This window comes from Heliangelus exortis, chromosome 2, assembly GCF_036169615.1.
Source record: "Heliangelus exortis chromosome 2, bHelExo1.hap1, whole genome shotgun sequence".
NCBI lineage: Eukaryota > Metazoa > Chordata > Aves > Apodiformes > Trochilidae > Heliangelus > Heliangelus exortis.
In genome coordinates, this window is record NC_092423.1 from 146,537,706 (window position 1) to 146,564,757 (window position 27,052).

The 27,052-nt window shown below is 37.6% G+C and overlaps 1 protein-coding gene across 4 annotated transcripts in view; it reads right to left on the bottom strand.

The window, feature by feature from the left end:
• Nucleotides 1–27,052, bottom strand: part of TRAPPC9 (trafficking protein particle complex subunit 9) — a 489,549-nt gene that overhangs the window by 390,949 nt on the left and 71,548 nt on the right. For all 4 annotated transcript variants that reach the window (XM_071738447.1, XM_071738446.1, XM_071738448.1 and 1 more), the window contains 2 exons: nt 21,727–21,879; nt 13,758–13,882 (listed from right to left, as the gene is read on the bottom strand). In XM_071738447.1, coding sequence (XP_071594548.1) covers nt 13,758–13,882; nt 21,727–21,879 — 278 coding nt within the window. The remainder of the gene's footprint in view (nt 1–13,757; nt 13,883–21,726; nt 21,880–27,052) is intronic.

The window sequence follows — 27,052 nt, forward strand, 5'->3', positions numbered from 1 at the left end:
TTTCTCCAAACCAAAGATTGGTCTGGTGGAGAAGAGAACCCTCACACACATCAAGTGTGGGGACTCTGGACACTTTACCCATTAAAACACCCGACCTGACAACAGAGCCCTCAAAGGTCTAATAGTGCTGGAAAGGTGGTGCTCTCTCACCTTCTGAATTTAACATCTCTTTGTCATACACTGAAATTCAAAATAAAACTTTAAAAGTAATTCATGACACTCAGTAGTCTCAGAGGAGCCAACAATAAGAAAAAATAAGGACAGGAGGAGCTTTATTTGCTTCAAAAGCAATAGTGTCAACTGAAGGTGAATAAATTAAGGCTAGTGGTAAAAAGCACTCGTGAATGGCATGGTTTACCACTATTAAAGTAACTATCAAGGATTTACAGTTTTCTGTCACTGAAATATTTTCATAAAATTGGCTGACTTCCAGAAATACGTTTCAGCTGAGAATTCCTGGCTTGATCCTGTAACCACTTGAGTGAATCTATCAGGATCAGGTGAGGTGTATCACCAGCAGGAAGTTTTCTACCCAGGCTACAAGAACAGATTTGCATCCTTTGGACAACATTCCATCCTTTTGTCTTTCAACTGATTTGCTCTCAATTTGTACTTCTTCCCTCCCTATTCTGGACTAGAGCAATACTTAACAAATCTGTACGTGGCTACCAAGCAAACAAATAAACTCAGGGAAAGGGTTTGGACCAACCACAGAACTGCACTGACCAACCAAGAGGGAGAAAGGTATATTAAGAGGCAACAGAAGTCAGCATGGAAGAATTAAAACAAACAGATATAGATAACTAGCCACAGGAAACAAGGATTGGGCAAGGGGCAAAAGCTAGAAATATTCTTTGGAAAAAAAGGACCAAGGTGCTGAGTTGAGAAAATCTCCTGCTGAATTTCTCCAGCAGTGGAGAATCTGGGATTTTAGATTAATTTTTTGTGTTCTTAAGAAACAGGATTACATCACCTGCTTCTCACCCTAGTCATGATAAGGATTCAGTGGTTGTATCAAAATATTGCAAACTATCCATCTTGTGTGATCTTGGGCAAGTCATTTACACAGTGATCTGGGCTGTCAACCACTGATTCAAATGGCAGCAATAGAACTACAGCTTTCTATTACTTGTATTTGCATAGTCCCTGACAAAAAATGGAGTTCTACACAGTGCTCTTATCCTAGTAAAGTCACTGATATAGTACATGAAATGTACTGCTCAGTTTGCTAGGTATTTTATACAAAAATATAACATAAATGAAAGTAAATTTAATAAATCATAGAATAAAACGTATATAAACTAACTACTGCCACAAAGTAATCCAGAAGGTTCCGTGCTTCTGAGAATCACTTTATTAAAAAACATGATTCTTGTAATTTGTCTTTTGCTCTTGTTCAAACATATTTCAGCTAAATCAGTAATATATTTTCAGAGTCTCAGGCTTATCATTAGCTCAGTTCTGCACTTTTAAAAAATATAACTGCAGAGAATTATATACATTATATACACTTAATGGCTACAGACACTTGATGCACATACACTTAACAGTAATATTTATCCTAATACTCATTAAACTACACATCTCTAAGTCAAGGGGCATGGAAAGTATTCTAGGCACAAACAACATATAGTAGTGCAGAGGATTCATTTTTCCAAAATAAGTCTAAGTACTTTTCCCTACATCTTCTACCACCAGAGAACAAGATTTTTATTCCTTTTAAACACAGTAACATTAGAAATTTAATTTACTGTAAGTTTACACGTACAAAAAATTAGGTCTAAACCAACCAAAGAAAAAATCTAACCAATTGCTCTCCATTTGATCAGCATCTCCAAATTCTGCACTTGCCTTTCTTTATATAAGAATTCTTCTCATCAATTCATTTTGGTCTCTCATATCACCAGCAACATATAGCAAAATCAGCAAATGACAGTATAGAGAAACCAGTTTCATAAAAAGGTCAACAAAATATAAGTTACAACTTGGATCTATATCAGGTAAAACAACATAAAATTACATGAGTTCAATTACGTATTTATTTAAGTCTTGCCTTTTTTCCCCCATCTTGCACTAGGACTTTCCTCTGCCCTACATTCAACAATTACCAATTTTTTTCCCTTTCCTGGAAATTTACAATTTTTAAAGCCAAACTTGTCCCACTCACACTGACAAAATGTCAGCCTTTGACACTGATTAATGATAAAGTCAGCAGAGTATGATTGTAGTACTACACTAAGATACAAACCTGTATTAAATCTTGGGATTTTATGCCTGTTTTCACTGATAGCAGTAAAGAGCCTTCAAAACAATGAAAAAAAGAATTACCTCAAATAATCCCTCAGTGAGAATAGTATCACAAACCATTTTACAAAAAAATTTGCAAATGATGACCTTTAAAACCTGTTTTACCCCATAAACAGTAAATGTGGAGCTTGCTGTGATGAGCATCCAGTCATCTCCCTCAGTGAAATGAAGTTGGTAAAGCAGATTCTGATGTGCCCTTTCAAAATGGCTTGGCATCAATTACAGCCATCACAGTCTGTGTTTCCAATTTCTTCCATGGAAAATTACAACACTTGACCTACTCTTTTGAAGTCCCCACAGTGACAAATTACGAAACTTCATCCTCTGTCTCACACTCCTGGTTAAAGCACTTATCAAGAATGCCACTTTTAGCTAAAGAGAAGATCTGCAGTCTAAAGAATCTACTTTTTTATGAAGATGCGCCTTAAGTCCTTTGGCAACCTGCCCAAAAACCAGAACAAACCTCTGTGCATATTTGAAAACTTAAGACATTGATTTATTTATTCTCAAACTGAGAGAGGAAAAAAAAATAACCCTGTTCTTGGAGTTTGGATTGACAGGAAGCTGAACATGAGCCAGCAGTGTGCCCAGGTGGCCAAGAAGGCCAATGGCATCCTGGCCTGGATCAGGAACAGCGTGGCCAGCAGGTCCAGGGAAGGGATTCTGCCCCTGTGCTCAGCCCTGGGGAGGCCACAGCTTGAGTCCTGTGTCCAGTTCTGGGCCCCTCAGCTCAGGAAGGAGATTGAGGTGCTGGAGCAGGTCCAGAGAAGAGCAAGGAGGCTGGGAAGGGATCCAGCACAAGTCCTGTGAGGAAGGGCTGAGGGAGCTGGGGGTGTTGAGGCTGGAGAAGAGGAGGCTCAGGGGAGACCTCATCACTCTCTACAACTCCCTGAAAGGAGGTTGGAGCCAGGGGGGGTTGGGCTCTTTTCCCAGGCAACTCTCAGCAAGACAAGAGGGCACAAGAGGTCTCAAGTTGTGCCAGGGGAGGTTTAGGTTGGATATTAGAGAGAATTTCTTCATGGAGAGGGTGATCAGACATTGGAATGGGCTGCCCAGGGAAGGGGTGGATTCTCCATCCCTGGAGATATTTCAAAAGAGCCTGGATGTGGCACTCAGTGCCATGGGCTGGGAACTGCAGCGGGAGTGGATCAAGGGTTGGACTTGATGATCTCTGAGGTCCCTTCCAACCCAGCCAATTCTATGATTCTATGATTCTATGATCTTGGATCATATTGGCAGCCAAGACACAAATGCTTTATAACCTAAATGAGATTTAGAATGGGTTGAATTACTGAAGTATGTGGAGTGCATTGGTTCATTTTCCATGGACCTTAAAGATGTCCAGTACCAAGTTCAGGTAACTGTCTGTGCTAAATGAGTTCCCTGGTCAGTACATTCTGCAGGCAGGTTCCCACCTACATGCATGAAGGAGGCACATATTTCTTCTTCCAGAAGTTTTTAGACAACAAAATTAATGCAGCTTTTATTTTTTAAAACAACAGAGTAAAAATTGAGCAACTTCAAACTAAAGAGATGATGTTAACAAAGTCCTGCATGTGGTACACAACATTTACCTCAGCTTTCAAATAACCTATTCCCCACTATTTGTCAACGCCCTGGGTCCTTGTGATTAAAAGAGCACAGAAAGACAGAATTAATAAAACTTATGGAATCTCAAAAAAAGCTCCATCAAACACTTGGCAAGAATTTACCACATGCAGGATCAGAAGTAAATATGAGCAAAAACCACCTAGCAGATTTCTACATCACTACATTTTGAACTTGAGTATTTCATAATTCAAGGACTAGATCTTAGTGATCCGAATAAAATGCTCTTAAGAGAAGAAAAAGAACCTAAATTCCATTTCCTTATCCATGTCTTTTTCCACATATTAGAAGAGCTTATTGGTTCTTGGCTCTAGACAAGACGTGTAAATAAAAAGTACTAATAGCATCAACTACTTGAAGGAGTGCAACTAGGATGGAGACATTATTTACTACCACTAGTAATGACATTAAAGCTTAGACAGGCATTTTTTGATGCAAAGGAAGATGATCAGGATGTAATTTCAGCACAGCATCAAAAGTAATTATTATATTCATAAAGTAATTATGCCAGTAACCACATTTGAAGAGCATGCCTCCTCTCACACGAACTACTCTTCTGAAGAACACATTTTTATCCTAAATGATTGCTCAAAAGCTCATGTGGTGAGGTCTACAACTTCACTATGCCATTTTACTCAGACTTCTTTTGAGATAAGCTAATTCTTACTGTATCAGGGAAAGATTTTTAACAGTAGTACATTATTATTAGTATCTAAGTCAAAGGAAACATAATTTATATTTATGATGCTGCACATAAACTTACATTTCTGACTCAGAAGTCAGAAAAATTATTTTCTCCAGGTAGCAGGTTTCCAGAACTGTAACAAAGAAGCCTTCCTTATTTTTAGGAGCAAAACAAGAAGCAAAGAGATACAAAATGTAAAGCCATGAGTAGTATTTATTTGATATGTAACTTACCTACCATGTTAGCTACTAGGCTCTGGAATTATAAACTAATAGCTGTGAGGATAAGGGTGAAGAGATCTTAATATGGAATTATAAATTAAAATCTACAAGGGGAAAAGAGAAGCAATGGAGGAATAGGAAGGTGAATTAAGATCCAGGTGAAGAGCAAACTTCAGATTTGCAGGTGGAATGCCCTTGATGTTGCTGAGGTACCTGTGGAACTGCTGGAATTCAATTATGGTAAAACAAAAATTGTTCAGAAAGTTCTCACGTTAGTGATTGTACTACAGCACATTTAAAATTAATAAGACTTTAATATTTAGCTAAAAAGAATAAGACAGCAAGGAATTTTACTGAACTTATGTGGAACAACTCACAAAATGTAAAGCTACTGAACAGAAGGTAGAGACTCCCAGTTGAGGAAAATGCTGTTATACTGAGTAGTAACAGGACTTCAGAACAGATGAAATAATAATCTTTTCAAAATGAAATAAAAACCATTATTCCATCTAGTCCTCATATTCAGAATTTTGCTTTACAGAAAAGAATAACTCAAATCTATAGAAGTACTTTCAATATACTTCCAGCTTTGATGCAAGGCACACATTACACTGAAGCTGTAATTTGGGCAATGTTTTATTCTAAGGCATAGACCTAAAGGTCTGAATAAAGTTCTTTCTGATACTGGTCAGTAAATGGCATTAATTCATCATGTCAGGAAAAAAAAACATCCTTAAGGTAGATTACACTTAACTACAGTAAGACAGCACCTGTATGACACTCTCTGCATTCAATTTCATGAAAACCAATACAATTAATTAAAATCTTCTACATTCTTTCAAAAGCACATGAACAACTTCACTGGATCCATTTATGGAGGCACTGATGAACATTCCAGCTGATCAGAGCTGCCCTATTATTTGATCTCCAGAGTTCTGTTTTCTGGTGCATTTTACTGTCTGCCACATTTTCCCACCAAAGCAGATGCCATCCTCCTGGGCAATTCCACATTTCTGGTTAAAACATTAGCAGTAATCATCACAAGTTTAGTAAAAATGAGCTTAGCAAAATTCTATGTTTATCAATACTCATAAATTAAATGGATGGAAATACTGCACAAATCTTTGTAAGGATGAAGTACAGAAATACATTTGTATTATAAATACAAATATATATTAAAGTTAACACAATGTTCAGAATATCACAAATTTTTATTAAATTGAAATCTAATTATCAAATACTTGAAAGAATCTCTACTAAAAGCAGAACACAAATCCCTTCCGCATTTTCAGATAAGTGATTCTGGAAGAATTCTTGCATTGCAGAATAAGTTTTTTCTGCACTTTGGGGTAAAAGAGAACTTTTACCTACAGCTTGTTTCTTAGACCAATTGAGCTGACTGTTCAGAACCTCATATACTGAACATGAATCAGTTAGAAGGGGAGACATGTAGACAAAGAAATGTAGCACTATAAATAAAATAGACACTGTTGAAATAAAGGGTTTATTAGCTGAAGCATAGCATGATACCCAGTGTGCTACTGGGCTTCTCATTCAGACCTGGACTAAATCCTCTTATTTTAAGAGTACCTAAAATCAATCAAAATCCACCTGCAGAGATGAATAAACAGTTTCAATTGGACATTCAGAAGAAATTCAGGGAGTGGGGAGGATGAGTACTTTTAAAGGCAGTTCATTGTTATGAACTCTCTCTAACAGAGCAAGTCTTCAGAGGACTGATCAACCACACTCTTTTAATTCTTGTTAAAAAATTCATTAATTCTTGGTGCCAAAACGTTCTCCATTCAGCAGAAGCAAACATGAGGACAACTGTGGCAACTCTTGATGCCAGAGGATTAATAGCAAAAGTAGTAAAAAAAGAGAGAAACAAACAAACAAGGCACCTGAAATAAAAGGTCATCTTTAGTCTAAACCTCATGTCTGACCTGTTCTCTTTAAGGAGCAAAACTAAACATGCAAGGACATATCCTGAATTTACAATGCTTGATGTGGCATGTAGGAATTTACATTCTGGGAGCTTTAGGCTACAGGAGATCTCTGTCCTCTGCAAGAGCTGTTGTATGGGAAAGTATCATCCAATACAAGCAGCTTCCAGAGAAATATCTCAACTTCTAATTATTCCTAAATTTTCTTAGAGTTGACTTAGAAGCATCACCATGATAAGCCAAAGTAATTTTTGGATTTCATAGTGACTTCAGGGTCACCCCAAAGTGTTCATCTGTATTACCTTCTGACTTACAAAAGCTGCTCAGAGGAAAACTTCTTTAGTCTGAAATATTTCCAGTGTGACAGCACTCAGAATGCAAGGAACAGATACACAGGAATGATGTCTGCTGTTGTTATTCAGTATATTAAAGACTCAAACATAGGATGGTTTGGTAAGGTGATGAAAAACTACCAGAAATGGTTCATCTTAAGAGACAGTGACATGACCTCAGTATAGCAACAGGGTTTTACTGCAGTTGAGTAACAAGGTCAGCAATGGCCATGCTTGATTCCTTGAAGAAATAAACTCTGGTGACTGCTGAGTCTGTTACTGTTCACATAAGCTCTGTTTATTGTGTTGATGTCAACTTTATTTTTCCTTTGTTGAACTTCAGACAAGAGAGAAAGATGGATGAAATGTGATTTATACAGTAGATTGTACCTGCTGCAGCTACCCTTGATGAGCCATTTGTCTGGGTATAAGCAGACAATCAGCTCTTGTTTACTGAATGACAATGAAGAAGGTCTGGAGAAAACAGTGCTTTTGACATGAAGAAAGTGAGTCTATCCAAAATCTTTCTATCAATACTATAAAAATTTTGATAGGCCTCTTCCATGTCAAATAAAAATAGGCAAAAAATAGGAAGTACTTCAAGTTGTAAAACATGTTGAATTGAAATTGCAGCTACTACAGTGATAATACTGAATGTAAAATACCAGATGAGGTGAATAAAATGAAATTATTCAAATACAGGGGGAAATAAATTCTTTTTTTCATATGGCTCTAGAGAACAGCTTCAGGAAAATATTTCCTTTGTGTCCTGAAGTAGAATCCTCTCTAAGGCACAACAGAGCATTCATTTCTTGATGGAACAATTCACAGAATAGGAAGAGGGTTGGTAAGCAGAAATAGTCCTGAAAATTCAACTATTCAAAGAACCCAAAAGTACCTAAAGGAATATTAGCAATGCCATAGTGGGCAGGGGAAAAAAACTTAAGAGCTTTTAGACCCAAACTACTGGAAGACTGTAAGTTTTCATCCAAATTCAGTCCACAATGAAATTTTGCCAGACGTGTACCAACTAGCAAGAACTGAGGTATCTCTTATTTTTGCAGAAAACTCTGCTCCTATTATCCACTTTATCTCAAGGGAAACTGCAAGTCTTGGCCAGAAAGGCTACAAAAAAATACCTTGCTGACCCAGCATGGGGTTCATTTGCTCACAGCTCTTACTCTGAGCAGACTTCAGGAAACCTGACTGCCTTTCTGGTATGCATCTCACAAATATCATTTAATTATTAATTTTTTTTTACCCCCCATAAAAATCAGCTTAGGAAGAGAAGAAGCTTTGTTTGAGATATTCTTTTACAGGCTGGAAACTTCTTACAGAAAGAGAGACTTGTGTATTCTTTTTTTTTTTTTTCACTTCATAAGACTCAGTATCTTTAATACTGAAGAACTCAGAGCCACAGACTTTACAAGCAGAGCACTGAATTCCAAAATAGGACAGTGAGAAAGTTGAACATCTAACTTGGACTACATGCTTTTGCCTAAGATCTCATTCCTAAATTCACACTTCTCCAAGCAAAAGGAAGGAATCCACATTTCAGCTGTGCTCCATAAATTCAACATACCCACTAACTTCATCAGGATCCAGAATTATTTACAAGTTTAAATAAATAAATAAAAACGCAACTTGTTCTGCTTAAGGGTTTAAATTTAGGATTAAGTTAGGATTAGAACAGATTTAAATCTTAGAGGAAAATGGACTTCAAGCTTAAAGCATCAACAACATAAAGTAAATCTCCATTAATAGAAGACTTCCCTACTAGAAGAGCAGAGCCTGAGAAGTGCATGGAAAAAAAATCTGATTGAGGACTGCATCTGATTTTAATACACTGCTGACTAAATCAGAAAAGAGACACTAAAGACACTGTATTAAATTAGATTAGCTCTACATACCATATTCTAACACTTCGTACCATTTCCTGACACTGCAGGAACCAAAAGGTTCCATAGGATTTCTTAAACCTCTCCACTTTCTGCAGCTGAATCTCTAAAATTAGAGCTCACGTTCAGGATGCAGAGTAAATTTTCCTAAGCACAGAAGTTTCAAAGTAAATGAATAAATCAGCTGAAGCCATTTTTAATTACAACCCACCCTTCAGTCTGCCATACAACTGTCCAGTAATCAATCTATGGCTAAGCTTAAACCAAGATTTTAATAAAAAAAACCAATATGCTTTCAAAGTTTTCCTCACCCAACTGAAAACCTCTAGATTTGGCTGTTTGGTTTATGTAACATTTCTTAATCCCAGATTTATTCCAATGAAACCATGGACATTATGTTGAACTGAGACACCCTGGATATCCTGATAAGTAATTTCCCTTCTCACCTTGTGACAAAAAGGAACTCCCAATAAATTACCATTACATGATGGTAATCACTGTGACTTCAGGGATCAGATTTCCAGAGATCACACAGATCTCTAAGCCTCAAATCCATAAAATGTGGATGGAGTAGGAGTCCTTTTCTTCCTTCACTGAGAACTACACCAAGTCAAATAATCTCAGCTTCCAAGCATGAAGCCACTACAGAATTGCCTGGGTTAAACACAATACACTGTTTGCTGAGAGATGGTATTTGTTTAAATTTCTCACTGCAGCTTTTGTATTAAGACACAGAAGAGCTGAATATCTAAACCTACTGCAGTGGTACTCCAAAAGCAACAGATTCTGCCTTAAAATAGACTATTTCACCTAGCAGTATAACCACAGCAATGCAGAGCTAACCAGGGGCTAACTCACTCTGCTGTAGAGATGCACCCCAGAACCAACATTTTTTTAAACAAAGCTTACAACTACTTAGTAGTGAACAGCAGAAAAGAGTACACCTCAAAATATTATCACACTGTGATGTGATATTCTATTCAGCTTGAGGGTACAAGGAGCTTTATGATGAGATCATAAAGCAATTTTTACACTGAATTTATGAGATCATTATAACAGCCATTTCCAGAATCCAGTGACTGGTTTATCAGAAGACAGCCCATAGCAAAACTGAAGCCATAGATTGCAGAGAAGTTCATCTGCAATACTGGCAATAGCCAAGGCTGTATCCAAAAACTGTGAGGCAAACAAGTGGAGAGGGAAGGTTTGAGAATTAAGACATATAAATATCCAGACAATATCATTTCAGAATCAGCCACAAGAATTGCTTTTCGTTAATTTGCACTGGTAAAAATTCACCTGTATTTGAAGACTGGGCTTGTGCACAGTATGCAGGATTGAAAATTAACTGCTATTCCTGAATATTCACCACAGACTCCTATTGCTAAGTCATTAATAAATCAGAGATGAGCATTTCCACCACAAACAAATTAAGATCAGTCTTGTTTCTTGACTTAAAAACTCCCATTTGCTTCTTACATTACTCCTTGTCACACCACTTAAATTGGCTTAACTATTACAAGACAAAACTTAAGCCACAACCAAGCAATCACACCAAATAGCACAGTGCAGGACACAGGCAACAGCCCTCAAGCCCTTAATTGTTCTACAGCAACAGAAAGAAACTTAATTCTTTTAAGGAAATTCTAGGGAACTAAAAAAGATTCATAAATAATTTCAGACTCAGGTTTAAAGGGAACCTTGGATCATCTCTCATATATACCCCATCCTGCAACATTTTAGACACCCATGTTCTTACTCAGCAAAAGCATCTGTGTTTGATAAGGAACACACATCCATGTACAGCAAATTCCTCAGAACCCAACCAGGAAAACTGGACCAGAACATATTCAAATTACACCTTTAAATGCCTAACTGCCTCAGTTATTTACAACAAGTGCACGATAGGTCATTTGGAATTTTTATTGTAAAGCTAATGGTGGTTCTTAATTTCTTCCTATTCAACAGCACTGTCAACACTGAGGGAAGTCCCACACAAAAATAAAGACAGTAATAAACAGGAGTAGACAGCAGATACAAAACCTTATCACAGAATGAATGGCAGTGAGATGTGATGTCATCATTTAAACAGACAAATGCAATCTCTTCAGTTATGACAGGTAATTTTTTCTGGTCATTTGCCCAGTCCCAGCTATTTATGTCTGGATTAGAGAGAGAGACTTAAATTATGTGGATAGTCTGGTGAATTGAAAAATACCTTGAAGATCCTGTTAAGTTCTGAACTTCACAAGCATTTTTAATCCAGATAAAACAAATAACTGTTTTATGGAAGATTGTTATTTATTGGTACGTTAATGTGGAAAATAGAAGTTAAAGAAATGGATATTTGATGGATATTTGTCAAAATGGAATGAGTGATGACAGATGATATCTTACTGTGGTTTTCTTTCCTCATGCACAACAGAGCAATCCTACAAATACTGGGAAAATATAAATCATATTTTTTCCTATCATGGATGTTTTCTGACAATACAGTATAAGAAAAACAATAATTTCAGTAATTGGAAATATAATTTTGCATACTTCCTCCAGAGTTTTATCATGTTGGCTAACCTAACACCCTGAATTTTACTCCACTCCCTGTATAAATTATCTCTTCTGAACACTACAAAAAGTGAAAGCTCAGTGATAAAGCCTGTTCAGAATACATGATAACACAGTACACTGTTAATTTTGGGCATGCCACAGGAGTTGAACACCAGTTGTAAAAGTCAGGCTCAATTCACAGACAAATCTATTGAGCAAAGTACCTCCTGATGCTACAGCAATGTGTATTCTCTATTGAAAATTGTTTTGATCATTTGCAAGGTACTTCCATCACCAAACAGCAATGAATTAAGTCAAAATTAATTCATAAACATAACAACAGAGTCAACCATGTGCATTCCTACCAGACTGCTTCCCTATACACTGTTAAAACCAAGTTCTTCCTTTATGGTTCTCCAACATCCCTGCTATACCATCACATCACAGATCACTGTGAATCTGAAACTTCTTGGTTGCCAGGACAACTGGCTGGCAAGCAAAAAGTGCAACACAAGGGTTTTTTTCATGTACTTGGTGCAAGTAAATTCTGCATATCTGGATTTTTAGTCCAAATTCAAAATAATATTCCCTTTGTTTATATAAGTCAGAAGTTAATATAGGTCAGATATTCTACACACATTTCTAAACTTAATCAGAGAATAACAGAATCAGAGTTAAAAATTAATGCTGGACGTTTTACCAACCTAAACATCAAACAGTTTCTTCAATCTTGTTGATTTATTTTTATGACCAATCGGGAAACACTTTGCTTTGTCATAAAATAAAGCCTTTACTAATTTATATCATCTTTCATATGTTGTCATCATCCTTTTTATGAATATCATCAGAGGGCTGGAGCCCCTTAGACCTTAGAGCAGCCTTCCAGTACCTGAAGAAGGGGCTATAGAAAAGCTGGGGAGGGACTTTTTATGAGGGCATGAAGTGACAAGACAAGGCTTAATGACTTCAGACAGGAAGAAGGGAAATTTAAGTTAGACAATAGGAAGAAATTCTTCAGTGTGAGGGTGGTGAGACACTGGCACAGGTTGCCCAGAGAAGCTGTGGCTGCCCCATCCCTGGAAGTGCTCAAGGCCAGGTTGGATGGGGCTTGGAGCAAACTGGGCTGGTGAGAGGTGTCCCTGCCCATGGCAGAGGTCTGGCATAAAATGACCATCAAGATCCCTTCCAACCCAAAACCATTGGATGATTCCATGAATCAGCAGTACTAATGGCTGAAAAGAAAGGTACTGAAAAATGAACAGCTTCATCACTTTATTGACCAAAAGAATTGTAAATAACCTCGCTGGTAAGAAAGCAAATTCATAAACAAAGTGAGTTACTTGGGAAAAGTAAAGCAAAAAAATGTTTGCTTCTCAGCTACATGCTGAGGCAAATACTGCACTGTACAACACCTGATCTAAATTCTGAATTAATGAAGAATACAGATCCAAGGAGGAAATATATCAAATACTACAAAGCATGCCCAACATCCACTGCAGTTATGGACGAGACCAAGGAAGTGCTGCAGTACATATTTTACAATCTATATTATTTTAATCTTAAATCATGTCTTCTGCAAATCTGGCCAGCATGAAGCTGCTTCTTATTTCACTGCTCAAAACAAGTTTACATTATCAACAGGTCTGATGTTCACCAGAAAACCAAACAGCAGCTTACTCCAGGAACGACTCCCTCAGTAAGCTCAGTGCAGTTCCTCCTAATACAATTTGTTCCTTAATCTTGCAACTTCTGTTTTCTTTTGGCTCTCTCAATTTTTCTGCTTTATTACTTCTACAAACACCTCTAACAGGCCTAGTACTGGTGTGAACATAGGACTTGGATCAGAAAATGCTTAGGAGGCAGAAATCCTCCTGTTGATTTTTGCTTGAGAACATCAAGAATTTATACAGAAACACTTTCCTGCAGAGTATTCAGCACAAGCAAGCAAAAGGGGGTAATAAAACCTTCCTTGAGTGCACTGGACTGACAACCAGCTCTTTACAATTTCTAGTGTCAGTCTGATCTTGTTTTGCTTTTGTGTTTGTTTGTTCTAATGTAGCAACCCAAAAACAGATCAAGCTGTTTAAAAAAAAAAATAAAAGAACAAAGGGAAATATTTACGAGACAAATAAACCTTTATTTTTTAATCACATAACCATAGCACAGTACTATCAAAATAAAATCTTTTACTGATTTTGATGTCACTTACTTACCTTTACATGACTGAAGTCACCAACTTTGCTGCTTTCTTGTGGATTAATAGGTTTGGTCTCTACTCTTGGTTTGACAACCTGCCGGAAAGGGCTGGAGAGTGGAAGTCCACTAACACTGATTCCATCTAGACACAGAAGAAATAAAATTATTTTTGTTGTTTAGTGTTATGCTTTATTCCATCAAATCTGTAAAATCTGTACCTGTATTATCAAAGGGAGAGAAAATACACAATATTTACACAATATTAACATTTTCTACTAAAAGGGCAAAACAAGGGATAAAGATTATTTTGCCATATTTTCCTCTAGAAGCCATAGATTTTCAAACTGGAACACACCTATACCTCAGATAAGATCACAGGAAAGAAAAATAACTTTGGGAAGTAATTTGAAATAGCCCAACTGAGATAGATGTCAGAGTTAAGAATACAAAATTAGTTTTAATATTTGCAATATCAGAAAAGAACAAAGATAAAAAAGTTTTGTCCTTTTCCATGAGAATGACCCTATCAACTTCTTAATATCATTAAACTCACTTCTAGTATGAGGCCTGAGGATTCCTTGTCAAATGTACAATGTGGAAAAGAACAGAAAATAGAAGGCCATTTTGTACCATCTGCTGATGTAAAAATATATTAAATATTTGTCATGTACAACAAAGAACAGAAACTACAGTTCACATTTTTTAATAGTCACCAAAAAGTTTAACAGAAATAGGTATCTTCAGAGGAATGTACTCAGTTTGGTGGTTACTAGCAGTCTGTGTACTGGCATATAGTACAGCAATAAAAGGCAGTGTGACATCTTAGTAGTATTTTTATGACTGACAAGGTTGCATGGCTTGAAGGTAAATAAATAAACTGCAGCACATTTGGATTTCCAACCTTCCAAAGCTACATTCCAAGCACAGACCACTAAAATCTGTGAAATTTTACTGTTGAATCAAAAAAAAGTAAGAGCAACAAGAAAAGTAAAATGTTGGAGATGTTACATGTATTAAGTCTAGAGTCACAATACATTAGTAACAATTTGTTAATATTTGGATTTGCATCTTAAGTCCAAAGAAGAACAGGATTTTGTTCCTTTATGCTGTACAGAGAAACTGCAATCCACAAATGCAAATTAAATAAAAGCAAAATCTCATGTACTGAAGCCTAGAATACGGATGGAAAAAAAACAAAACACAAAACACCAAAATATTAAACAAAATCCAAACACATTTCCTCTTTGGAAATTGTTCATCTCAAATTATATTTGCTAATATCCCTATTTAATTTGATGACCTTGAATCTGGACCTGTTGAGGACACAGCCCATAAAAGTAGAAGCCAGAAGAACAAGACAGAGCACAAAATGATTTTGCTTCATTAAAATCCAACTTCACAGGTACCCAATAAGAAAACAAAGTTGAATTTCTCATATTCTTTTCCATCCAGTTTCCTTCAGTAACAAGTTTTAAATATTAAAAAAAAAAAAAAAAAAAAAAAAAAAAAGTGAAAAGAAAGATTACAGTTTTTCAGGGGATTAATATTTACATCACAAACCATCATCAGCATCATCTACTCAAGATTTTCTTCTCACCCCCACCCCAGGTAGGGTCAGTGAGTAGGTTGGGGACTCACAAGAAGCAGAGGGGGACACAGCTGGGACAGTTGACCCCAAGTGACCAAAGGGATGTTTCATCCCAGATAATGTCACACTCAGCAATAAAACTTGGAGGGGGAAGGTTGGCAGGGGAGCCACTGTTCAGTGATGGGCTGGGCAGCAGTCAGTTGGTGTTAATCAACTGGTTTTATTTGCATTAATTGTCTGTCTTGGGGTTTACCTTTCCCTCTGTAATTTTTTTTCTCATTCCCTCTTTTCTCTTTATTTTTAAAAATTACTATAATTTATTGAATTGTTAAACTCTCTTTGTATCAACCTACTGGTTTCTTTCTCACTTTTACCCATCTAATTCTTCCCCCACCCCACCAGAGGAAGGGGGGGTGAGCAAGCAGCTGTGTGGTGTTTATTTGCTGTCCAGAGTTAAACCATGACATTATCCAGGCTTCCTCTGACTTCCACAAAGGATTTGAGAAGCAGAATGAAGATGTCCCAATTGTCCACCTTGCAGTTGCCACGCTGTACTACTGGCTCCCCAGGGCTCAAGGTACTTCCCTCCAAAGGATGGTATGAAATCCTACCAGGCAAAACTCCCTGTGCATAAGTTTGTTTATCCATGTGCAAACACGTTTTTGGACTGGTCAGTAGTAAATTTTTTAACATCTTACTGTGAAGGGACAGACACTGGAGTGACTCACAGAGAAATACCAAAATAAGAGAAATACATGATGTACCTGTTCCATCTTTTAGATGGCATCATGTACTCAGCCCTGGTGAGGCCACAGCTTGAGTCCTGTGTCCAGTTCTGGGCCCCTCAGCTCAGGAAGGAGATTGAGGTGCTGGAGCAGGTCCAGAGAAGAGCAAGGAGGCTGTGAAGGGATCCAGCACAAGTTCTGTGAGGAAGGGCTGAGGGAGCTGGGGGTGTTGAGGCTGGAGAAGAGGAGGCTCAGGGGAGACCTCATCACTCTCTACAACTCCCTGAAAGGAGGTTGGAGCCAGGGGGGGTTGGGCTCTTTTCCCAGGCAACTCTCAGCAAGACAAGAGGGCACAAGAGGTCTCAGGTTGTGCCAGGGGAGGTTTAGGTTGGACATTAGAAAGAATTTCTTTATGGAGAGGGTGATCAGCCATTGGAATGGGCTGCCCAGGGAAGGGGTGGATTCTCCATCCCTGGAGATATTTCAAAAGAGCCTGGATGTGGCACTCAGTGCCATGGGCTGGGAACTGCAGTGGGAGTGGATCAAGGGTTGGACTTGATGATCTCTGAGGTCCCTTCCAACCCAGCCAATTCTGTGATTCTATGATTCTGTGATTCTATGATCTATCTGCCTTTACTTCAACCTATGAACTTTCTCATCCTTTTTTCTCCCCATCTTGTTTAAGATGAGGAGTGGTTACAACTGGCTTGGGGGGTAGGAAGGGGCTTGGCCCTAAATCAGGGTTAATCACCACATATTAAAAAATATAAAAACATTTTATCACCTTCTTTTTTACCTGAGTGTTTTAACAGTATGGAATAATATCCCCAGAGATGTCAGGGCAAAGCTTTCTGAGAATGAAAGATTTTTGACCATAAAATACAACCACTAAATGCCCTCTCAACCCATTTTTTTATTTTGTTAATACCTTGCCTGATAGAAATTTCAAATCAAAACGGATCCTGGTAGGCAGCCTGTCCTACAAATATTGTAACAGTTTTGAAGTACTTTCAGCGTGCAGAAAAAAAGGAAAAATAAAACCAAGCAAAACAAAACAGCCCCCCCCAAGGAAACAAACAAAAACAACCCCCCCCCAAAAAAAGAAAAAAAAAAACCAAACCACCATGTAAAGACAGTACAGACTTGCCAAAACAGAATATGGCTTTTTCCTGACAGAAAAAAAAAAAAAAAAAAAATTAAAAAATCCAACCTGTATCAATCAAATTATAAACCAACATCTAAATTAAAAGGCAGGTAGAAGATAAAAAGACACCTTCTGTATGTACTGAAGCTGAAATTCAAGAACTTTGTAAGAAAAGTTTTTTAAAAATTAGTATTTTTTAAGTAATACAGTGATGAATGTTTGCAGGACATAGAAGCATTTGTAGTTTTAAAAAATGAACAACTCATTCACTCAGATTGGCAGTGCAAAAAATGAAAACTGACATTTTCAAACTAAAGAGACAAAAATTCCCAGAAATGAAGTACTTTGAAAAAGTATTCTAAATGATTAAAAATAAAGACAACCAAATAACATGTAAATTATCACACTGAAATATCTCTTCCATCATCATCACCAGTATAATTATCGTAACAGAGTCCTCTAGGCTACTTAGTTTTTCAGAAGACATGTCAAGACTACATTTAATATCAAAACCATGTATCTTGCTCACAAAAAAATTCATTGTCTATACAATATGTAAGTGTAGGAATATTTTATGTAGAAAAAAATATATCCATTTAAGCAGAAAAGCAACAACGTGAGTACGAAAAAGAAAATGGTCTTCTATAAGAATATTAAAAATATTTAAGATAACTGCTTTTAGAAATATGCTATAATTTATTTGCAACATTTTCTCTCCCAGAGAAGGAGAGACTTAAGGCATAGATTTGCTTCCTGCTTAGCATGTAATTAATTAGTTCCTTTGATGAGTTCATGAATTAAAATATTCTCGCACTTGTCTTTAGGCTCCCTGGACACAGAGTGAATGAACACCAACATTTTACATAATGAATTCCTCATTGTAGATTAATTAATTAACTTTGCAAAACATTATCCCTACATAACAGAAGCTTTTATAGAAGTCTGCTTCCTACTAAGAGCATAAAGAGTATAATGCAACCCAGAAAGAGCAGCTATTGTCCTTGTCCTGCCTAGTGTCAGAAAAATGCTGCATTTCAGAAATTAAAACACAATGACCAGGAAGGAGAATTTATTATCCTCATATTGTGAGCACCCCTTTAGCTTCTTAACAGGTGACAGAGACATTCCTGTTCAAGCACCTTAAGCCTGGCTCTACCAGAGTGCTTCCTCCTGTCCTATCTAGTGTAGCAACAGAGAACCCAGCATGTTCAGAGAAGGAAACCCTGAGCCACTGAGCCAAGGGGCAGAAGATCCAAAACTTCATTAAGCATTAGTTGCAAACAGCTTTCCTCCAGGGAACCCCTAAATCTTGGTCAACTGCTTTCAATACACAAGCCTGATCTTCTTAATCCTAATTAACCAAGTGTCTTTAGAACACCTGCCCCGTTGTTCAAAGTGTCTGCAAAGCAATTAATTCCAGAGATAATAAAGCAAGGCAATCCAGATTGTGAGAAGAATCCTAAATGACAAGCTTCAAGGTATGTTCTGCAATGTTGCCTGACACCCTAACAGGCTGTACTGGTATAAACCCAATGCTCAGCATGGGAGCCCATACAGCACAGACAGAATGGCATTTTTCTGACATTACAGCTAGGACCTTACCAACCATGTAATGACCTTGATATTTGTCAAAGGAAATTCAGTATAAATAAATGGGGGGGGAAAAAAATCTTTATTTTGTAAGTAAATAAGAGGCTCAGTGTATCATTACTGTTCAGGAGCAAGATCCTGGAGCTATGGTTCACAGATTCATGAATCTACCAAGTCAGTGTTCAGTGATAGTCAAAAAAAACAAATGACAAGTTGTGCTCTGAGCAAAGTAATATAAAATCAAACAGAAAGCCTTGCTAGGTCACCACATAGATTACTTCTCAATCAGTGTGTACAGGCTACCTCAGACATACAGCACAGAAACAGTTCAAGAGGGACAACACAAGAATTGATCAATGCATGGAACTGTTCCCATAACAGGGACAGCTAAGCCAGTCTGCAAAACAGACCACTCTGACATTGACAAGAGGAAATGTGTACAGTCAGGACTGTAGGTACAATGCTGAGAAGATGTACTGATATAAGTAAGTGCTAAGCTGATAAAACTAATTTAGCTGTGATTCTTCTTGCCATGGCATGAGTGCCATGAACAGCACTGACAGAGCGAGGAATTTTATGAAAGAGAAACCCACTAAGGATGACAAAAAATGCCTAAAAGGAGAAAAACCATATCAGGATCTGGAAGTTCCTCAGCTAACAACAGCTGGAGCCCAAAAGCCTAAAGGAAAGCAGCAGGCACATTCATGATTTTCCCTATATTCCCCCCCAGGCATCTGCCCTTGGCCACTACCACAGGCAGGATATTGGACTAGACGGTCATTGATCTGATCCTGTGCAGCCACTCATGTGGTTTTGCTTCCTTTAATCTAGAAGAACATCCAGCATTTTTCTTTACCAGACAGTATACCATCAACACACAAGAATTAGATCAGCAATTTTGAGTGATAACTTAGTTTACTTTCCAATTGGATAAGTGCATCATCAGAAACATTAGTAATTTATCCTTTCTGTACTATGTCACACAGCATAAAAGGAAACAATTTCAGCAGCAAATGAAAACAGATCAAAGTAACAGATGCCCTGCTAAGGGCATTACTATTAAAACACAAAAGTATTTTGATCATTATTGTAAATCTGGTCTTCAAAAGAAAAAAAGTACCTTAGCTGATTAAAAGTCACGTCAGTTGCCATTGATTTTTCTACCTCTTTACAACAGGATCTTAACTGCCTTTTTACAAAGCAGAATATTTGTAAAGTTAAAAGCCATATAGAAAAGTGAAAGCAGCAAATAAAAATCTCAATATACTTAGCATCTCTAACAACATTTCAAAGTACATACAGTACCCAAAGATAGCACAGTTCTGAAGAATCACTGGCTTCCTATTTCTTTATCATTACTGACCAGAAAAGGTTTAATTGCTTCCAGGCTTCAGTTACACAACCTTTCAAAGGAGGCAGAAATGTTCAATGATTTTGTTTGTATAGGGTCCCTTGAAAGTTAGATACAGGTAAAAAAGCAGAGGCTCAAGTCTGAATCCCACAGCTGTTAAATCTCAATACCAAGAAAGAAGTATATTATCCTCTTCTTCTATAGAATATTTTGTTTGTATGTTTGGATTTGAATCAGCTGGCCTATATCCCATACAATGTAATACATAATGAGTTGAATTACAATCTAGTAAAGTTCTTACAAAATAAGCAAACAAAAAGCCATCAGAATGGCTTTTAGGGTACATGAGGACCAAGAGTTCAGGGATCTGTAAGTAATGCAATATCAGCTGCTCCTGAAACAGTAAAATAATCCTACAGATAGTTTTGGATCTGTCCCCCCAGTGCTGTGAATCTGTAGCACAAATCTGTGCTGTACAGAATTACAGCTCCTACCAAGGGCATTTCTCAAAGGCTCAATTCCTTGGCAGCTGTGTTTTCAAAATAATATCAGAGTGTGGACCTCCTCCACTAGCAGCTTTTTCAAAAAGTTCTAAATTAAAAATATGTAAACCAACACTATGGGTATTCTATGCAGCTAAATTCTGAAATATTTTAGTAATTTATGTATTTTACACCATAGAGATTTAAAAAGAAAAATAATCTTTTAATCTAAAGTAATTACTAATATCATTTCTAAGTGTATTTGCAAGATAATTCACAGAAATCAGTCCTATTCAGCTTGAATAAGGTAAGCATGTTACTTTGTTGTATTTTTGCTCTGCTGAAAATACTGTTTTTTTAAAAATTAATTATACTGATCATGTATACCTGCAACTGGATGCTGGGCAAGAATCCAAATAATGTTTTTCATTTTTGTTGTTTTTTTTTTTTAATACAGGAATATCTTGTTTTGTCAAGTTAATTCCATCAGTGTAAATTATCAAACAATTGAACAAATACAGAGTACAGCAATTACTCTAGAGAGACTGTGTGTTTATTATAAAAAGGAAATCCTTATTACAACTATCTGGTACTTGTAATCCCAGATAATTCTAATACAAGCAAACAGTGGGGGCTTTTTATTCAGAAGAAATATGAGTTTAAGCCCTTGAAATGTTCTCTATAGTACAAATATTAGGGGGATTATGCCCTACTTTTCACTTGTCACACTTGTGAAAAAACTGCAGTCAGCCATAATTAAGAATTCTACAGCCTTGAATAACTAAATGATTAACATCACTTTTCTTTAAAACCCACTGATGTTTCCAAACTAGTATATTTTATCTTCAGAAGATAAAGAGGCAGAGACACATCAAAAACAATTTCAAATAAGATGTAAAAAGATAGCCTGACAAGATCTCATGATGGGAAAGTTTGGTCAGGTTATCATATGCCCATTGCTGCCCCAAAAACTCAATCCATGCTGCTCCCTGACCAAGACACAAAGATGAAAACACAGCCACATTGCACACATGGTGCCACAAATGGGTAATTGTTTGTAACAAGTACATAAAACCCTCCTAAGCAAGGAGAAATTAAAAACTCACCATCACTGAGATCTTGCAGAAGGTTTTCCTGACATGAAAAGTCCAGCTTCACTTTGATGTTCACAGTAAACGTTGCAATTTTTCCAGGTTTCAGAGGAAACTGGGAGAGGGTATCTTCTAGATTCCAACTCAAGAAGTCCCCATAAAGCTTCTCTGTAGTAAAACAAGTAAATATTTCATGAGTATAAACCCTGTGTTAAGGAAGCTAAAGTTTACAACTGTTGTAGAGAATATTAACTACGTTATCATTTTCTGTTTGTATTCTAAAATATTCAGGATCAAGGCAATAAAAATGAATATAAGACTAGAGAGGTTACTGACACTGAACTGGAAGCATGTAGATCACAAAGCTCAAAATACAACTCTTAAGTGAAGAGCAACACTACCAGAAGAAAATTATTACACAATAGGCAGCATTAAATAAACACTTTTGATACATGTGGATTAAAAAATAAAATCTCATATAGTTTTAAATTATACAAATTCAGGAAATGGCACATGAATGCAAAAAACATTCCTTCAAAACATGACACTAAAATAAATCACTTCAGATTCTAAACAAAATGGGGAAGGCTGGAAGACTATTGACTTTATTTTTTTAATAAAATAAAATCCTTTCTCAAAAGTGAGAAAACTTCTCATCATGAGAAGCATGATGTACACAAGACCCAAATATTAAGGATGTAGCCACACAGGACAGATTGTGTTACAAGAGACTCATTGAAGAAATTCTCTGTGATTGGTATATATGAGATACAGCATCTGCAATTATTAGCTCCTCTACCCTAAACCTAAACTGCCAGAAGGTAATATGAGGAAAAAAAATACTAATATTTACTGTTCATCAATACATGGAGATACTTTATCCAGTTACTAAGCGTCCTCATTACTGTAGTAACATAAAAAAAAATCCATCTTAAAATAATGAGGACCAAAGGATGAAGTTCCTCATGGTGTGTGATGTGTTATTTCAAACTTTGAAGTATGCCAAAAACTAAATTCATTTAAGTACAGTATCTTCAGCAGAAGCAACCAAAAAAAGCAAATATTTTTTTTTTAGAATGGCAGAAAAGGTTGCTACATACTAGAATTGTACAATAACACTGTAATTTTTTGCAAATTAATCCCACTTCAGATCCTAAAGAGACACAAAAATATCTGCTAATACCTTATTTCTTTTATGCACTTCATGAATGATGGGGTAGGGAGAGGAGGAACAGGGTGTGGAAATCAATCTCCCAGTTCTTCAGTTCTAACCCACTGTACAGGAAAGAGCTAATTGTGTTTATGGCAACCTATATGGTGCTGTTTAGGGTTTATAACTACAGGAGTGTTGATAAGGCACCAGCATCCTGGCTGTTGCATGACAGAGGGGCTTTTTTCCCACTCTGCCCTGGCAGGGAGCAGCCCAGCAGTGGACAAGGAGCTAGGAAAGGCAACACAACCAGAACTGCTGAGCAAGACTGACCAGAGGGATATTCCATGCCATAAAATGCCATTAAAATTTTGGTTTGGTTTTCTCTTCCTTTTTTCTTTGCTTCTTAAACCATCATTATCTTTACCTATGAGTTTTCTTACTTTTGCCCTTTTGATTCTCCTCTGTACCCTGCTGGGGGAATGAGCTGGGTGGGAGCTTCAGTCCTGGCTGGGATCATCCCACCAGATCCATAATATCACTGATATTTGCAAAAAATATACAATGGTAAACACTGCAGAAAAGTCTATTGATACATAAAATAAACATAATGGTTTGATGGGCAGAACCTCGAAAACATATTTATTTATTTATTATAGCAATGCATACTATCTGTTAAGTATACTGAAGAACTTCTGAAGGCTCATTTAAATACTATTTCACCACTGCTTTGCATAATATGGGGACCACTGCAAGTCACACAGTTCATCTCTACTTTATACCAGGCTACTCTACTTAAGAGCAAGTTAGTTATATAGCTATTCCAGAGCTCTTCCCAAACCATCATCTAAGACCTATGTGTAAGAAAACAAGGTGGGAAGACTGCCTCAACAGCTACTATCTAGAAATATGAACATTTTTTTTTAATGTAATTAAAATTCCACTCCAAAGTGAAACAACGGCATCTAGGGAAAGAAATAAAGTGAATATTTTTTCATTAGCTTCCACATAAATAATAACTGCTTTGCTTGAGATAGTTTTCTCACAGAAACTGTTGTCTTGTGTCTTTCCACATCAAGTCAATATTATAGACTTGTTTATAAGTACAAAGATGAGGTAAGAATAAAAAATTCCTCCTAATAATTGTTTCCTTAAAGTCACCACATCTAATGATTTAGCTGTAACCAAACCACTCTTCTGTCTTCCACTTTCAACAAAAGAAGTAGCTTAAGGTCTACAGTAATCTCCACAACCTTTACCAGGTAAGTAAAACATAACAAAAAGGGATTTTTTTTCCTCAGTGAAGCAAAGAATGATGACACATCCCGAGCACTTGAGGTCGTCTTCAGCTTAATAAACAAAATCCAAAATGTATTTTCATTAAGTAGGATTAATCTGTTGCAACAAGAGGCTGCAAGTCCTACCTTCACGAGGACATTTGAACTATCTGGAGGAAAGCCTTCCTGCCTTCACAACTCCTTATGAAACATAACCTAACTCCATCCTGGAAGACTTTATGGTTTTGGTTGGAAAAAAAGGTAAATAGATCTACTCCAGGATATCCACCCATTCTTACCTAGGCTTCAGACTAGATTTTTCCTCTACGGTCTGGCACAGATAAACAGCTGAGATGATAGGGAGATGTGTTCAAATGCCATGAGAAGACTACTGCTAGACAGGGGAATTTGTTTCTCTGTGTTTAAATTCTAGAGGTCAGTCACTTCTAAGAAAGATCAGTGAGGTTGTCCATCCAAATCCATCTGTGCATGCAGCTGTGCTCACTACTACAGCCCAAAAACCTGTGAGCCTGGTGAGGACACCTGGTATGCTCTTCTCAGTGCTTCAGGTGACATCAGTGTCACATTTGCCCCTGAGTGAAAAGTTGAGTTCTCAAAGCTTTTACAACAGTGCACCCACTAACTCAGACATAACAAGCCTCTGACAAGAGATGACTGAAGACAAAGGATGGAAGGGCTTCCCTTTTTGCACATCATAGTTCTAAAAAAAAAAATTAAACCATTTGACATGGTGAGGGACAATATGAAGTGACACAGAGTTGACCTTGAGAGTATGCATGGGATGTCCAACCTAGAGATGCCACAGCCTGGTAGACAGAGTGGTGCAATGAAACATTAAAAGCCACGACAGACCCATTTACTGGGGCAGCATGACAAGTCCCTTTGTCTCATTTGCCTCAGGATCTGTCCCATAATGCTGCTAAAGGGCTCAGAAAGTCTCCTGTCCTTTACCAAGTGCACAGGCTGAGCCACAGTTCCTGCTCATTTATCTGAGAGCCAGAGTAGAAAAACTAAAAAAGCTGCACCTGAAAGAAAAAGAAGTGAGGAGGCAAGGGAAGCTTAGTTTGAAAGCCTTCTCTAGAGAGGTTCTCATTAATAAGGCACCATTGAAAACAATGCAAAAACTTTTTCTCAAGAAAAGGAACTAAGGCTAAAATAAAGAAGAAAGGAGGTCAGGTCATCGCACAGCAACAGCTAATTCCATGCACTAAATTGAACAAAACAAAATGAGAATGGTTGCCATTTACAGCATTCATCTTTGTGCTAAAAGCTGTGGCCTTAGAAACAGAAGGCAAGGAAATAGAGGTCAGACAGGCACTGACTGTATGCAGCAGCTGCAAAAGATTTACGAGCAACAGCCAAGACTAAAAGAACCAAAGCAAATCAGGTGAAACCAAGGATGATTGAAAGCTCTTTGAATTTGGCTAAAATTAGAGAACAACTTCTCACAGGCTTCCAAGTTGACAGGCAAGCTGTGGTCATGGCAGATGAAGAGGCCAAACAGCCTTCAAGGAGACCTTGAGCAGTTCAAATCACAGGTACACTTCAGCTGAGGAATACTCAAGAGTATCTGAGAGATAACTTTATAATGCACTACAGATAGTTCATAAGGGTCTGTATATGCTCTCAAGTTGTAGAGAAATGAGGCAACCAGGTGCCACTAATTGCCAGGTAGTGGGCATGAGCTTGTGTTAAGCCCACCTGTGCCTGATTAGAGCGGGCCCCTACTGAGCATGAGCAGGATTAGGGGGCCAATAAAAGGTGAAACTTGAAACACAAGCTCATGCCCACTACCTGGCAATTAGTGACACCTGATTGCCTCATTTCACTACATCAAGTTGCTATGTAATACCAAGTTAAAAGTCGAGGTTGCTGTTGGAGATGGTTTGGTGCTGTACCCACATTATTTCCATGCATATAGTCACATATCAGTGACCAAACTCAGCTGCTGGTCAAACAAGTCTTTGGTTCTGCATTGGTCACCAGAATCCCACATTGCATGTTGCACTATACTGTGAGTCCACTAAATGGACTAAAATAGAAGAGAATCCATCCAAGAGGCAAAAGTCTCTCCAACACCTACATGCAAACCCATTTGAAATAACATAATTACTACCTGCTTAATGTGAACAATTAGTTCTTTTACCAGTGCTCCATACTGTACTCATAGCACACAGTCATGTCAAAAGTCCTACTTTTTAAGCATTTATTTTACTCCAATGGCATGGTTCAACTCAAGCAAGCAGTACTATAGACAGCACTGTATTTCACTGATGTGAGACAATGCAAGAAACTGAAGACTGCGCTTGACAGGACTTTGGATAACCTAAGCAAAAAGCTTTCAAAAGACTGGATGAGACAATTCTCAGGAATAGTGTGGCCAGCAAGACTAGGGATGTAATTCTCCCCTTGTATTAAGAACTGGGGAGGCCTCACTTTGAGTACACCGAATCACACAGAATCAGCCAGGCTGGAAAGGAACCTCTGAGGTCATAAAGTCCAACCCTTGATCCACTTCCACTGTGGATCCCAGCCCATGGCACTGAGTGCCACATCCAATCTCTTCTTAAAAACCTCCAGGGACAGAGAATCCACCACCTCCCTGGGCAGCCCATTCCAATGCCTGATCACCCTCTCTGGAAAGAATTTCTTCCTAATATCCAACCTAAACCTCCCCTGGCAGAGCTTAAGCCCATGCCCTCTTGTCTTACTGGTAGCTGCTTGGGAGCAGAGCCTGACCCCCCCACTTAGCTCCAACCTCCTTTCAGGGAGTTGTAGAGAGTGATGAGGTCTCCCCTGAGCCTCCTCTTCTCCAGCCTCAACACCCCCAGCTCCCTCAGCCCTTCCTCACAGGACTTGTGCTGGATCCCTTCACAGCCTCCTTGCTCTTCTC